At 45.0% G+C, this 15,846-nt stretch overlaps 1 protein-coding gene across 1 annotated transcript in view; it reads left to right on the top strand.

Moving 5' to 3' along the window:
- Positions 1-15,846, top strand: part of LOC145351297 (homeodomain-interacting protein kinase 4-like) — a 28,443-nt gene that overhangs the window by 3,660 nt on the left and 8,937 nt on the right. Inside the window, exons 2-3 of the mRNA XM_080200924.1 lie at positions 8,919-9,688; positions 12,990-13,200. Coding sequence (XP_080057050.1) covers positions 8,919-9,688; positions 12,990-13,200 — 981 coding nt within the window. The remainder of the gene's footprint in view (positions 1-8,918; positions 9,689-12,989; positions 13,201-15,846) is intronic.

The raw sequence follows: 15,846 nt of genomic DNA, 5'->3' as shown, positions 1-15,846 counted from the left end.
AAAAAATATTAATCATACAGCCTGCCCTTCCAGTGTCTCCCGAGGTTTAACCCTAATTTAATAGCCCCTACCATATCCCTCCATTCTCGTTTCACTCATGTGCCTATCTAACTGCATCTTAAATGAGTCCAACGTGCCTGCCTCCACCACCCTACTCGGTAGCGCATTCCAGACCCCCACAACTCTCTGCGTAAAGAACCTTCCTCTTACCTCCAAATTATACCTCCCCCCCCTCACCCTTAAGTGATGACCTCTCGTGTTCGTACCCAGTCTAGGGAGCAGTCTCTCACTATTAACTCTATCTATTCCCTTCAGTATCTTATATACCTCTATCATGTCCCCTCTCAATCTCCGTCTTTCCAAGGAGAATAGCCCCAGTCTCTTCAATCTCTCCTCGTAACCCAGTCCCCCCATGCCAGGCAACATCCTGGTAAACCTCCTCTGCACCCTTTCCAGAGACTCCACGTCCTTCCGGTAGTAAGGTGACCAGAACTGGACGCAGTACTCCAAATGCGGTCTAACCAACTTTCTGTATAACTGAAGCATTAGACGGCAGCTTTTATACTCTAAGCCCCTTCCTATAAAGGCTAACATCCCATAAGCCTTCCTAACAACCTTCTCCACTTGTGACGCAACCTTCATGGATTTGTGAACCTGCACTCCCAGGTCCCTCTGTACGTCTATACTCCTAATCGGCCTACCTTTTATCACATAGCTCCTCTCTGCATTATTCCGTCCAAAATGCATCACCTCGCATTTGTCAGGATTAAATGCCATCTGCCACCTATCTGCCCACTGCACCAACCTATCTATATCCTGTTGTATCACCTGACAATCCAGTTCCGTACCCGCCAACCCTGCCATCTTGGTGTCATCAGCAAACTTGCTGATCACACCACCTAAGCCCTCTTCTAAGTCATTTATGTAGACTACAAAGAGGAGAGGTCCCAGTACCGAGCCCTGCGGCACACCACTGGTCACTGGCCTCCAGCCCGACAAGGTACCCTCCACAACTACCCTCTGTCTCCTATTTCCCAGCCAGTTCTCAATCCACCTAGCTACCTGGCCTCGTATCCCATGCGCCTTAACCTTTTCTACCAGCCTACCATGAGGGACTTTGTCAAACGCCTTACTGAAATCCATATAAATGACATCAACGGCTCTCCCATCGTCAACCGTTTTTGTCACCTCAAAGAATTCCACCAGATTCGTAAGGCAAGACCTCCCTCTAACAAAGCCATGTTGCGTATCCCTAATCAGATCGCAACACTCCAAATGCTCATACATCCTACCCCTAAGTATTTTTTCCATTAACTTCCCTACCACCGACGTCAAACTCACCGGCCTATAATTCCCAGGGTTATCCCTACTACCTTTTTTGAACAACGGGACCACATTTGCTACCCTCCAGTCTTCTGGGACCTCACCTGTGTCCAAAGAAGAGACAAAGATGTGCGCCAGAGGCCCAGCAATTTCATCTTTCGCCTCCCTAAGCAGCCTGGGATAAATACCATCAGGCCCCGGAGCTTTATCCGTCCTTACGCTACCTAAAAGCCCTAGCACTTCCTCTCTTGTAATAACTATATCCTGCAACTGAACCTCCGCTCCCTCCAAGAGACCGCACGATTCCGAACCCCTCTCCTTCGTGAATACCGATGCAAAGTATTCATTCAGGAGCTCCCCCATTCCCTCCGACTCAATACACAACTCTCCACTCTTGTCCCTAAGAGGACCAATTTTCCCTCTAACTACTCTCTTGCCTCTAATATAGGAATAAAATGCCTTAGGATTATCCTTAATCCTACCAGCCAAAGCCATCTCATGCCCTCTCTTCGCCCTTCTAATTCCCCTTTTTAGCTCCCTCCTACTCTCTCTATATTCCTCCAGCGCACACTCCGTACCCATTTGTTTTGACCTAACATACGCCTCCCTCTTCTTCCTGACCAAGTCTTCAATATCCCCCGTAATCCACGGCTCTCTAATCCTACCTTTCCCATCCTTTCGCTTAACTGGAACATACCTCCCCTGCAACCATTTCATTTTGTCCCTAAAAGCCTCCCACTTGCCAACCGTGGACTTGCCAGCTAACAGTCCCTCCCAATCAGTTTGCTGCAGCTCCCTCCTAATCCTGCTATAGCTCGCCTTTCCCCAGTTCAGCACACTCCCGTTTGGACGGCACTCGTCCCTTTCCATTTTTATCCTAAAGTAGACGGACTTGTGGTCACTGTTCGCCACATGTTCGCCTACCTCTACCTCAACCACCTGCCCCGGCTCGTTTCCCAACACTAAATCCAGTATAGCCCCTCCCCTAGTCGGGCAAGTTACATACTGTTCTAGCGACCCTTCCATAACACATTTCACAAACTCCTCTCCCTCCGTACCCCCAGCTCTAGGCCCCCTCCAATTCACTCCGGGAAAATTAAAATCACCCACTACAACCACTCTATTCTTCCTGCACCTGTCCAAAATGCCCCTGCAAATTCCCTCCTCCACTGACTTTGGGCTGTTGGGTGGCCTATAGTACACCCCTAGCAATGTGATCTCTCCCTTTTTATTCCTCAACTCCACCCACAGCGACTCAATCCCTATCTCTTCCATATCGCCCTCCCTCTGCACTACTGTGATGTTTTCCTTGACTAACAGTGCCACCCCTCCACCTCTCTTCAACCCTCCTCTGTCACACCTAAAACACCTGTACCCAGGAACATTCAGCTGCCAGTCCTGCCCTTCCCGTAACCACGTCTCCGTTACAGCCACCACATCCAACTGCCTCACAAACATCAAGGCCCTAAGCTCATCCGTTTTCCCTGCCACACTCCTAGCATTGAAACAGACACAGTTCAACCCACAAGCGTCCCTCGGAACCACCTTCTCCCTTATAATTTTCCTTTCACCCGTCTCTCTCCCAGCCACCTCCCCACCCCCCCTCCCTATTAGTTTAAATCATTCCTGAACACCCCAGCTAACCTCCCTGCTAAGACACTAGTCCCCCTCCCGTTCAAATCCTCCCCACCCCTCCTGTACAATTGCCTTTCTCTCCTAAACACCTCCCAGTGATCCACATAAGTAAACCCCTCTACCCTACACCAGTCCCTCAACCATGCATTCAACTGCATGATCTCGTCATTCTTAGCCCTGCTCGTACTGGGCAGCAACCCAGACAGTGCCACCCTAGAGGTCCTGCTCTTTAGTTTGGCCCCCAACTCCCTAAATTGCCTACGGACCTCTCCCCTACTCCTCCTTCCTATATCCCCCTCCCCTACGTGTACTATGACCTCTGCCTGGGTCCCCTCCCCTTTCAAAATTCCCTCTACCCTTTCCATTATATCTTTTACCCCTGCTCCAGGGAGGCAGACCACCATCCTGGAGTCGCGCCCTTGCCCACAGAACCTCCTATCAATCCCTCGGACCCTCCCATCCCCTACCACTATCACCTTACCAGCCCCCTTCCGTCCCTCTAAGTCAGTCTCCCCTTCCTTCCTATTTTTCTGTGCCCCTGCCGACGAACCTTGGGGGGCCTCCGGGGAGGCCGGGGGACCCTGACTACTCTTCTTCTTCCTCTTTCCCCTCCTAACAGTCGTCCATCCTCCCTTCTCTTCAGCCCTTGAGACTTCCTCCTGCTCATGGTTTCCCAGCCATTATCTCCTCGTTCTCCCTGACTAGAAACGCATCTTCCAGCCTCCCCTCGAGTTGCCTGACCCGGGCCCTCAATCGCTGCAGTTCTAAACATTTACTGCAGATGTGTACCTTGGGGACCCGTGACACCACCAGGAACTCCCACATGTGGCACCGGACGCAACTTACATTCCTCCCTATATTCCCTACCATGTCCCAACCTCCTGTAAGTGCCCAAGGTAGAAATCTGTCACTCACCTTCTCCAAGCCTGCACTCGCCTAAGCCCAGCAAGCCAAAGCCCTTCTCACTCAGTTCCCACTCACTCCGCTGCCCGCTCCCGACGCTGCCCGCTCTATACTGCTACCCCTTTTTTATACCCCCCGCTCCCCCTTAACGACAATCCCCTGGCCTAACTTCCGGTACGGAAGTAAACTACACTCTAACAAGCCCCGAGAACCGGAAGTACAGGAAAAAAGCGGTTTTTACTTTAAATCAGTCACTCACCACAGCCACAGCCACCAGGTTCAATGCTCCGGAGAACAATGCTTGACTAAGCTCTTGATATTGGCATTAATGCCAGACCACCACACGTAACTTCTGATGAGCATCTTCATGTTTGAGATGCCCGGATGGGCACTGTGTAATTCCATTAGAAGTGTCTCTCCGCCTGGTACAAGGGTGACTACTCTTGGTCCCCAGAGTATGATGACATCTTGCCATCTCAAATTCATCCTTGTGGGTAACAAATGGTTTCACTTATTCAGAAACTGGCTCATTGGTCCAAACTGTAAATATCACTTTGGACAGAGGTGGATCCTGACTGGTCCTGTATCTGATTTGCTTTGCCAAGACTGACAATGTGCCCAAAAAATTCAATGCCATGACAATTTCCTGTGGTACTGGAGCAACTGTAACATTTTCTTGTACAGGTAAGTGGCTAAGTGCATTTGCATTCATTAAGTGTGTTCCAGGTCATGCTTGAATCTATATTCATAGGCAGACAGGCTCAATGTCCAACACTGAATTCTTGCTGTTGCAATTGGTTGAATGGCATGAGTTTCTTTCAAAAGACCCAAGAGCGGCTTGTGATCAGAAATGATGGTAAAGTACCTACCATATGAGTACTGGTAGAATTTCATGACACAAAAAGCTATTGATTATCTTTCTCAATTTGTGAGTAGTCTTTTTTGGCCTCAAAGAGCATTCTTGTGAGACCACCTATTGGCATTTCAGATTTGTTGTCTGTCTCATGGGGCAACACCAGACCAATGCTACATGGAGAGGTATTGCATGGGTCAAAATGTACTAACAAGCTCTAGTGCGAGCTCTAATGCAGCAATGACTTTACTCTGTTAAAAACTTCTTTGAGGAACCTTCCAAGACCAACGCTGATGCTTATTTAACAGAATTTGCAAGGGACCAATAACATCATCAAGTTTGGTTTAAAAAAATCCATAGTAATGTACCATTCCCAAGAATGACTTGAGCTCAGATGTATTTTGGGGCTGGTGCCTCCTTTACGGCCTTGACCTTGTCTTCCATGGGCTTTAATCCTTGTGCATCTACACGGTATTCCAGATATGTTATCTCAGTGGCTTGAAAAGTACATTCCCTTTCTCCAGGTGAACTCCAGCCTCTTGAAATCTCTTCAGCACCTCCTCTAGGTTTACTAGATGTCTGGCTTCTGTTGATTCAGTTATGAGAACGTCACCAAGGTAAACCACAACACATGGTAGCCCCTGCAACACACTCTCCATTGTCCGATGGAACATTGCACATACTGAAAACATGCCAAAGGGCAGGTATTGGAACAATCCTTTCTGCGTGTTTCTTGTGACATAACCTCAGGAAGCATCATCTAATTTGAGTGGCTGTTATGCGTGATTCATATACAACTTTGTATAAGATTAACCTCCAGCCAGCTTTGCATTCCGGTCTTTAATATTCAGAATTGAATATTTATCCAATTTGGCAGCCCAATTAGCTGTTTGAAATTACCACAAATGTCTTGTCCAGCTTTCAATACGAGAACTATAGGTGCTGCCCATTCTGAAAACTGAGCTGGTTGGATAATGCTCAGTTCTTTCAGTTGCTTTAATTCAGTATCTTCTTTCTCTCATAAAGTATATGATGCTGGTCACACCCCAAATAATCGAGGAGGTCACCTCTGGGTCCACATGGATCCTCACTGCAGGTGTTTTATTTTGCCTAATTCATCCCTGAAGATGTTCTCATATTTCTCCATCAGTTCGAGCAGTTCTCCTTCCCACACTTGCAAAGTCACAGTCCAATTTAACTTGATTTCCCTAAGCCAATCACTATCAAGAAGGCTTGGTCCTTCCCCTGTCACTATCATCACTGAGATCTGGGCAGACTGTTGCCCATAACTACAAGGTGACATTGCAGTGTTTTTGTCACTTCCCCAGTATAAGTTACTAACTTGGCTGCAGTACTCTTCAAATTCAATGGTTGAACTCTTTTTCTGAAGTATCAATAATAATGCTCATAGTAGCTGATGCCCCCCATATCAATTTACATCTTAACAGGCTTTGCATTTACCTGGAGCATTACAGTAATAGGGGCTTTCTTGCTCACTTTTATATTAAACAGTGAGGGAAAATTTAAATGGTTGGTGCTAAATTCTTCCACATTGTGTACTGATGATGCATTATTTAATTGGTAGACTTGATTTGGTTCTGCACCTTTCCCTTAAATGGCCTCTCCTTTGACAAAACAAACATAGCCTCCTTGTACTTGCAGGTTTCAGGGGAGTGGTTATCTCCACATCGTTACATGCTGCTTCAAACTCTGCTTATTGATGAACTCTTTGAAAACTCTTCTTGCCTTATTTATGCCTGAACTTGTTTCCCACCTGGCAGCTATTTCTTTGGTTTTGGCACCACTGCTGACTAAACTGATAAACGATGCCATTTTGCACACTCTGTAACTCTTGTTTCAATGCTTTCCATTGCCTGCACCATCTCTGTTGCTCATTTAAAATTTATATCGACCTCTACAAGTAATCTCCATTGAATCATCCCGTTATTCACCCCACAGACTAATCTGTCCTGGAACAAATCATTCAAGGTGGCTCCAAGATCGCAATGCTCCAACATCTGTTTCAGTTTAGTGAGATTAGTCGCAATCCTTTCACCTGGGGCTCTCCTCCTTGAATTAAACTTGAATCTCTAGAGTACGACTGATGTTTTAGGCCAGAAATGTGGCTTCATTAGTCCGGAAGCTCATGAATTATTTGAAGTTGGGCATGCCTGGGGCTGTGAGACTGTGAATAAGATTATAAGTTTGGGATCTGCACATGCAGGAGAATTGCCATGCACTTCACCTCCTCTCCTATTCAATCGCTTGCAAGTAATATGCAAGGTGCGGTGCTGGAATTAGACTTGATGAGGCCCTAAGCTACATAAAGCTTGGAGGCCCCTTGTTAAAAAGTTACACCAAAAGGTCTCACAAAGGTGCGTACCAAAACCGGAACTTGGGTAGCCACAAAAGAATTGAAAAGACCTTTTGAACAATAACTTGATTTTTGAATGACCACTTTGAGTTTTCAAATGGACCGTTCCAGTTTTGACACTCTGAAGGACTCTTAAGGATCCAGTATGAGTTCATCCTTGATTAAGATACCCCATTGACCTACATCATTGAGTTTCATGAATTTTGTTGTTTCAACTGTGGATGTTGGCTCTGCAACACTCAGATTTGTGTCATTTCCAATGTTTTCCTCAGCTGAGACTCCAGATTCTGTTGTCTCAGTAGTACAGGCACTAGGCTGTGGTTGTTTTGGGCTTTGCTGATCACCTTGGGTTTGTGGATCCTTATCCGTTTCTGTCAACTTCTGGTAATGTTTTGAGTTGCTTTTTAAGCTGGTGCTTTCTTTTTCTTTTCTGGTATCCACTCTTAAATTGTAAACCTTCTGAAATTTTCTGAGGCCCCTGTGGATTGTGAGGCCCTAAACTGTAGCTTGTTAAGCTTATACCTAAATCCAGCACTGGCAAGATGCTCAATGTATTGTGTCCACTTCTCCATTGGATCAATGCCAAATATAATGATGTTCATTCATTACTGAGGGAAAACATAACTTGTTTATTTACAGGATAAACAATACAGACGCTTGCACCTTTGTGGCTACAATTGGCTCCGGAGGAGGAGGTGGGTCAGAGCATCCTCTGGGGGGGGGGGGTTTGGAGGAGGAGGAGGCAGGTCAGATGTATCTTTGAAGAGGGGGGGGCGTGGTGAGAGGGCTGATCATTGTCTGGTGACGGGGGGGATACCTGATAGCTTATTGATGGTGGGGGGGGGGGGGGTGCGGGGTGGGTGGATGGATCTCTGGTTGGGGGGTGGGGGGGGCCAGGAGGGTCCATTGCTATGCTGTAGGCGACCCCTCCTCGGGTAAAGTCATGATTTGCTTGGATTCGGGTGCAGATCGCATTAAAGGCCAGATACCAAATTTACCGGGATTTTGTGTCCGAAAACGGGTGCAAATTGTTGGTAAAATCAGGCCCAAAGAGTACACAAGCCGGCACTTACCAGGGTGAACCCCCACCCTGCTCCCCATTGGACAATCACCACACTATCACTGGTATGATATGCAAGTCACTGACAGTACCACTGTTGACCATCCGCAAAAAACTGCAACCGTTCACTGGTCTAATATCCAATAAAATGAGATACCCTCATTGATACAAACAGACATTTTGAAGTTGTCACACATCGCTAGCACACTTTTCCAATGTTCAATTTCTTAATTATACCTTGAATAACTGTATATTTATTGGGGGCAATCTTACCAAAAAAATTCTAAGTGCCGAACGAGCGTGAAAAGAAGAAAGAGTCATGATGATATTTTGGGTGAGTTAACAATCCAATCTTACCACACCCTGAGCAAAAAATGAAGCAATGTCTGTTTCCCACCAGCAGGGGGAGGAAGCAGGACCTAAGCTTGCCAAAATCCAGCAGAGTACAGCAGAGGGTGTCATTGCACACGCGCAAATCTCTGTTCGGTGCAACACCCACAGGTTTAACATAGAATTTAAATATTATAATCAGCCTTGCATCCTTTTCAGGCATGAGGCTGATTGCACCAGATATCTGGTGCCGGTGAGATCGTGAGGTGAGAAATCAGGCACGAACCCGTGTTCTTTGCCTTTCTTGCGATTTTACTGGCTCGCCCCATCTATCGACCAGTGGGGAGAGAAGGTAAGATTGCCCCCACAATGTATAATATCTCCTTGAATTTCACTATTTCTTATGTCAATTCAAAGAAAATTTTTTTTTATCTCCACAGGGCCATACATCCAATCTAGATTTTACCGATCACCTGAGATTTTGCTTGGATTACCCTTCTCTGAAAAGTTGGACATGTGGTCCCTCGGTTGTGTTATGGCGGAGCTTCACCTGGGTTCGCCCATCTATCCTGGTACCAATGAGTATGACCAGATCAGGTACATTGTCGAAACGCAAGGGCTACCGAATGATCACCTGTTGGAAATTGCCAGTAAAACCCACCATTTCTTCAAAAAAGCACGTCAACCCAATTCAACATACCGGTGGACACTCAAATCAATGGATGAGTACCAGGCAGAGACCATGGTACAGCCATTGGAGACCAGAACAAAAAGTATGGATTCACTTGACCAGCTTGTGACCATCAACAGCTCCAAAACAATGTTCCCAGATAAGGAGATCAAAGCTGAATTGTTTGATCAGCAGACAATGGTGGCGCTCTTAAAGAAAATTCTCACCTTTGACCCTGGGCAGCGTGTTGCCCCAAATGTAGCCATAAAGCACCCATTTATTACCATGCAGAATCTCAAATCAAAGTACAAACATACAAAATATTACGAGGCATCATCACAAGCCTTGTGTGCTGCCCTACGCTACGAGAAAAAAGAAAAAGAAAAGCAGGTCATGTGCTGTCAAAGGTTCAAGCAGATTTGCTACTTCAATAGTGAACCATATGAACAGGTCCTTACACAGCAAAAAGCTCAAATCACCAACAGAGAAGCAGATGCTGATGGTGTGGATGGTGCAACTAACAACACGTTTGACAAAGAGGTTGGTCTACAAATGTGCTGTTTGCTGGTGTTTTCGGTACCAATTCTGCTTACAGACTTACAGGTGTAACATAGCACAGCCTTTGCGAAATGCCAGGTCAGACTTTTGTAAGTATAAGATTGGCACATCACCTTGGAGTTCCAAAATGGCCTATAAGATTATGAGTACCAATTTTGGAAGATCAATGTGCCAATTTTGGAACTCCAAGGAGATGTGCCAATCCCCTGCTATCCCTATTACAAACAATGCATCTGAGGTGCACTTCCCCTGTCCAGACATCGGAGCCCTTTGATTGTTTCTCCTGGGTCATTAGCTTGGCCTGGAACAGGGGACAGCCCTTCTGTAAACTTGTTCCCTGGCTTGGCTGAGTGCCAGTGGTGGCAATTTTGAGTAGAGGTGTAGGGCTCAAGTCCACAGCTGCAAGGTGGGCCTCCAAACAGCAACCCCAAAGATCTTTGCAATGGAGACACGAGGAGAAACCTTTTCACACAACGAGTGGTTAAGATCTGCCTGAGAATGTAAGGATGGAAAGTTCAATTGAGGCATTCAGGAGGAAAAGTTTTTAATATGTGAAACGGAAGAATGTACAGGGTTATGGGGAGAAGGTGGGGGAGTTGCTTTAGGTGAATTGCGCATTTGGAGAGCCTGCACAGGCACGATGAATCGAGTGGCCTTCTTCTGTGCTGTAAGAGTTCCGTGATTCTGAACAGCATGGCAGGTGATTCAATCCTATGAATTTTTATTTGCTTTTCAACCTTAATCCTGCCTCAGAGACACCTGTAGATTCTTTGGTTGAGGGGTTGGGGGGGGGGTGCGAGTTGGGGTGGGGAGGATCACAGCTCCATGTTTTTCAGGGCCCCTTCATACTGGGGAGCTCAACAAATAACTCTTTCTTCAGGGAAAATGAAGTGGCAGCAAAGCTGTTTTGTGTCTTTTGACCTGTACCCAAATATTCAGGGGCCTAGTTGCACCCCTTCCCTGGCTGGCTCACTAGGCCCCAACAATACGAAAGGAAGTCTCATCAGTTTTGCAGGAACATGGTGGATCTGGTGAAGGTTTGCACAGAGAAAAATGGCCCTGTTAAAGAAATTTAGCTTTTTGATGCTACTAACACATAACTTGGTTTGTGAAGTATTATGGATTAACAAATGCATGCTGATGGGTTATTCAGCTTTTGTGAACTAGTTGAATTATTATCCCTAGAAGGAAAAAATTACATTTATACAGGGCTTTTCATCACATCCAAGTTCCAAAGCATTTCATATCCAATAAAGAACATGTGAAATCTGATCACTTCTATAAAGGTTGCTGACAACAATTTATATTTCTATAATGCCTTCAACATAATGAAAAACCCAGCAGAAACACCTTCATAGGAGCATTATGCAACAAAGTATGACAATGAACCACGATAGGAGATTATAGCTCAGATGACCAAAAATTTGATCAAAGATCAATGTTTTAAGGATTGTTTTTAACGATGGAAGTGAGGTAATGAGGTGGAGGGCAGGAATTCCAAAGCATTTGAAGGCACATTACCAATAGTGGAGCAGTTAAAATTGGGAATGCACAGGTGGTATGTGGCCTGTGCCTCTAAGCTTGCTGGAGCCTGGGGTCAACTGGAAAATCCAAGTTGTTCTCTATCAAGTGGCATGGTGGCATAATGGTTAGCACTGCTGCCTCACAGCGCCAGGGACTGTGTGAAGATTGCATGTTCTCCCCATGACTGCATGGGTTTCTTCTGGGTGCTCCGGTTTCCTCACACACTCCAAAGATGTGCGGCTTAGGTTGATTGGCCATGCTAAATTGCCCCTTAGTGCCCCAAGATGTGTAGGTTAAATGGATTAGTGGGGTAAATGCATGGGGGTAACAGGGATGGGGGGGGTGGGGGGTTGCTGGCTGTGGTGAGATGTTCTGTGAGTGAGTCGGCCTTTTTCCATATTTTAGGAATAGTACAATTTTTTGTGACCATTGAACCATTGTCCAGTTAAGTTAGCAACATCGAAAATAGGAATAGGCATTTTGGCCCTTTGAGCCTGGTCTGCCATTCAATATGATCATGACTGATCTTCTGAATCTGAATCCATCTCAACACCATACCCACATGATCTACCCATAGCCCTTGACCATTTAGAATCTAGAAATCTATCTATTTTCTTCCTAAACATTTTCAGTGATTTGGTCTCCATAGCCGCCTGTGGTAGAGAATTCCACAGGTTCATCATCCTCTGAGTGAAAATACTTCACCTTATCTGAAATGGCCTACTGTTGTATCCTGATACTGTGACCCCTTGTTCTAGGCCCTCTAGCCAGAGGAAACAACATCCCTTCCACCATTCTACCCAGCCCTGTCAGAATTGTATACATTTGAAATAGATCCCCCCTCATTCTCCAGTGAATACAGGTCCATTTGACCTGACCTTTCCTCATATGACATCCTGCCATTCCAGGAATCAATCTAGTGAACCTCGCTGCATTCTCTCTATGGCAAGTAGATCCTTCCTTAGGTAAGGAGACCAAAAATGCACACACTACCCCAGGTGTAACCTCACCAATGCCCTGTACAGCTGCAGTAAGACATACTTGCTCCTGTATAGAAAACCTCCTGCAGTGAAGGCCAACAAATCATTTGTCTTTCTCACTACTTGCTGGACTGGCAGTCCACTGCACTAATATGGCATCCAGTGCCATTTGCCGCACTCATGATCTTAGAGGCCATTTTGGAACTCCAAGGGCAATCACAGTGCCCAATAAATGGTATCTAACAATCCAGTCATGCGTTTGTCCATGGCTGTGACGGATTGGTTCTATCTGAAGAAGTTTAAAGTTTATTTATTAATATCACAAGTAGGCTTACATCAACACTACAATGAAGTTACTGTAAAGGTCCCCTCATCATCACACTCTGGCACCTGTTTGGGTACACTGAGGGAGAATTTAGCATAGCCAGTGCACCTGACCAGCATGCTTTTCAGACTATGGGAGGAAACCAGAGCACCTGGAGGAAACACAGGCAGACATGGGGAGAATGTGTAGATTTCACACAGACAGTGACCCAAGCTGGGAATCGAACCCAGGTCTCTGGCGCCGTGAGGCAGTAGTGCTAATCACTGTTCTGCTTAAGGAGCAGACGGATATCAATTTTGCCGAGTAGTGTTTCTGATGCTCTGCATTCCTTCTCTGATCATATTTTCAAGCTTCCAATTTTCATTCTTCCCCGCCTGCCCCATGCTTTTCCTCCATGATACCTGTCACCTACCACCCTGGCTAACCTAACATACTGTCCATTTTTACTTTCTAGGAGAACAGCAACATGAAATCTTTTCCAAAAGAGAAGAATTTGATTAGCAGTGCCCAGAAATTGGGTCACCATCGGTCAAGACAAAAGACCGTGAAGCTGCTCGGACGGTTATGGTCTCGGCCACGAAAGTCGGCGCCCACTGAGCTGGAGGAGAGTGTGTCTTCTGCCCCTATACTGAAAGGGCAGTCTCTGAAACACAAGCACAGAGAAGGTAGTTTGCTTCTCTCCACAGGGTGGAGTACATTAAACACTGGCAGATGGTCACCCCCAATACAGAACAGTGAAAATAAATCATCCTTTAGTGAGAACGAACAATTCGACAGTAGCTCCAGTATAGCTGAAGAAGATGGTAAGAACAAATTCAGGAATGAACATCCTTTTTTCAAAAAAATAATCTGAAAGCCAAGAATCCAACAGAACAAAATAGTGCTCAGCAAAGCAAGAAAATAGAACTGAAGCCACGAAATTAAAACAAAAAAAAAATGCCAGACATGTAATACACAACAGTCTGACAGTAGTGCTGGGGATGATCACATAGAAAGGCAGGGAGGGAAAGGGAGGCAGGCCAGCAAGCAGGGAGAGAGATGGGCCCAATTGATGATCTTCCCAGCCTTGGGGGACATAATAAAATCACATCAAATACTCCACATCTGTCTTTGAAATGGGGTAACAGCCTTGGGGAAAATGGTTGCTATTAGTTTTGTGTTTAAAAAAGGACTCATGAGCTTCTAGGCCTTCTCCTTCCTTCCTGAACAAGCCCACTGTGATTGGCTTATGACACCCTTATGATAACTTGTCTTTTGTCACATGTTTACCTGGGCAGTTAATGTTGATAAATTATTAAATCACTGGGGTCGGGGCAGCATAGCAGCGGATGCCCATGCTTCCCACATAGAGTCACTGAAAATCAATCAGCACTGAGGCCCATGGTTGAGTTTTCTTCTTTTTTTTTGTAGCCCCTGCTTGTTGAGACCAATGATAGCTCTTCCACTACTCAAACCTTTAGGTCTGTATGGCTGTTACCTGGTGCCTTTTGCCAACCTAGCCATTGGAGTAGGTCCAAAATATTGTTTAATTGATGTGCTTGTACAGTATAAGACTAATGGATACTCTTGGCATTACAAAATATTGATGTAAGCCAATCAAGCTCCTCTTTGTAATAGGTTGAATAAAGACTATGGCATTACAAATGTAAAGCTTCTGAATGCCTTAGTCAAAGATTTTACACTGCAGCAGCCTTCTGGACATCATTTATATTTCACCTTAAAACACATCCGTCCCCTTTAAAAGGAAAAGTAGTTTGAAAATTGACTTACCGTTGCTTTCTTAGAACATTTGATCCTGTCCCTCATATCATTGGAGCTCCGTGCATAACCTCAGCACTTTGTAATTATTCTTTGGTTTGACTGAGCATCCGTTTTAAATTAGAGTTGAGATTTACAGCTCACATATGACTAAGATCACTTATTTTCAACTTCACAATATCCACTCTTCCACCCTATCTACTTCACTTTGCTGCTAAAAGCCTCATTTCTACATTGGACTATTATCTTTACCCTTCAAGCTGCATATACACCAAACCCCCTTTGGACTTATTGTCCATCAGCTGCTCCTGGCTAACTCCTACTCATCTTTGTCTGATCCTCCATTACCTAACAATCTCTCGATGCATCATCTAAAAAACTTTGCATGACCTCACTTCAGCCTTTATATAACCTTCTCCGGCTTTACATTCCAACTTCCATGATCCACTTTTCCGCATCTGGTCTTCTGAAGCATCTTGCCAGCCTCTGTCCAACTCTCAGCTTAATCCTTGTCACTTCCTTGCTAAGTCTCTCCACCCTTCCTTCAAAGTACTCTTCTTCAGTCTCACATTCAGTCACCTTCCTAACTCCTCCCATCCTGTAGTGTCTCATCCACCCCCCCACCAACCCCAACACCCCCATTTGCCATCTTTCAATTGACTGGGAACATTGCTGCTGTATTAAAGACACACCATAAGTTGTTATATTAATTAACGAATTAAAGAATAAATAAAGCAAATGATACTCAAAGGAAAAGTCAAATTTTCTTGATTACGATTAAGAAAATATACCCAGTAGAGTAGAGTGTAAGCAATTTAAAAAAAGGAGAGGAATGTAGTGCAAATACATTTTGAAAATACACAGTAGCCCTGATTTATTAACCACACTAATGATTTAGAACCAGAGATCACACATGGGATGCAAGGGGGAGATGGACAATGGGAAAGAAAGCAAGAAAAAAAAAACTACAGTCATGCAGAAGTAAGAGAGATTTAGATCTTAATGATGTGAAATTGGTTCTCAGTAATTGGCTGTCAATCATTCCAGTGGAAAAGATAATCAGCTGTGCTGTATAATGGATATTGAGTTATCATCCATTTTGCACATCAGCCAAATTATTTCACCCTCAGTGTATTTGTTTTCTTTTCAAATCTGCCCAGAAACCCAGGCTCACAGGCTTGTGTCTTTACAACTGATTACAGGAACAGTTCTCAATGTTCCCTTCACTTGGAGAAACAACAGAACTCTCTTCCATGAACATATTGATTTAAATGATCCACTCTTTCTCCCTCATTTCTCCCCTTCAGACTGTCTTGATGACACCAAGTCATAGAGATGAAGCAATACTGAGAAATCAGACATACTAGATGAGCAGGCAGGCAGGCAAAGGAACAATTTTCAAGTATTCATTTCAAAGTATGGGAAACTATTCCATTTGTTGAGACCAGATATTGAAGACTTTGCCCCATTGCTAAGATGCAGAGCAGACCTGCAGCTGATATATGCAGAGCAATGGGTTTCTCAGATACTTTAACAAAGAAATTATGGCTAAG

The sequence above is a fragment of the Carcharhinus amblyrhynchos genome, chromosome 13, assembly GCF_965287045.1.
Source record: "Carcharhinus amblyrhynchos chromosome 13, sCarAmb.v2.hapA, whole genome shotgun sequence".
NCBI classification, from domain to species: Eukaryota; Metazoa; Chordata; class Chondrichthyes; order Carcharhiniformes; family Carcharhinidae; genus Carcharhinus; species Carcharhinus amblyrhynchos.
The sequence above is the reverse complement of the archived record's forward strand: the minus strand, read 5'-3'. Positions and strand labels throughout refer to the sequence as shown.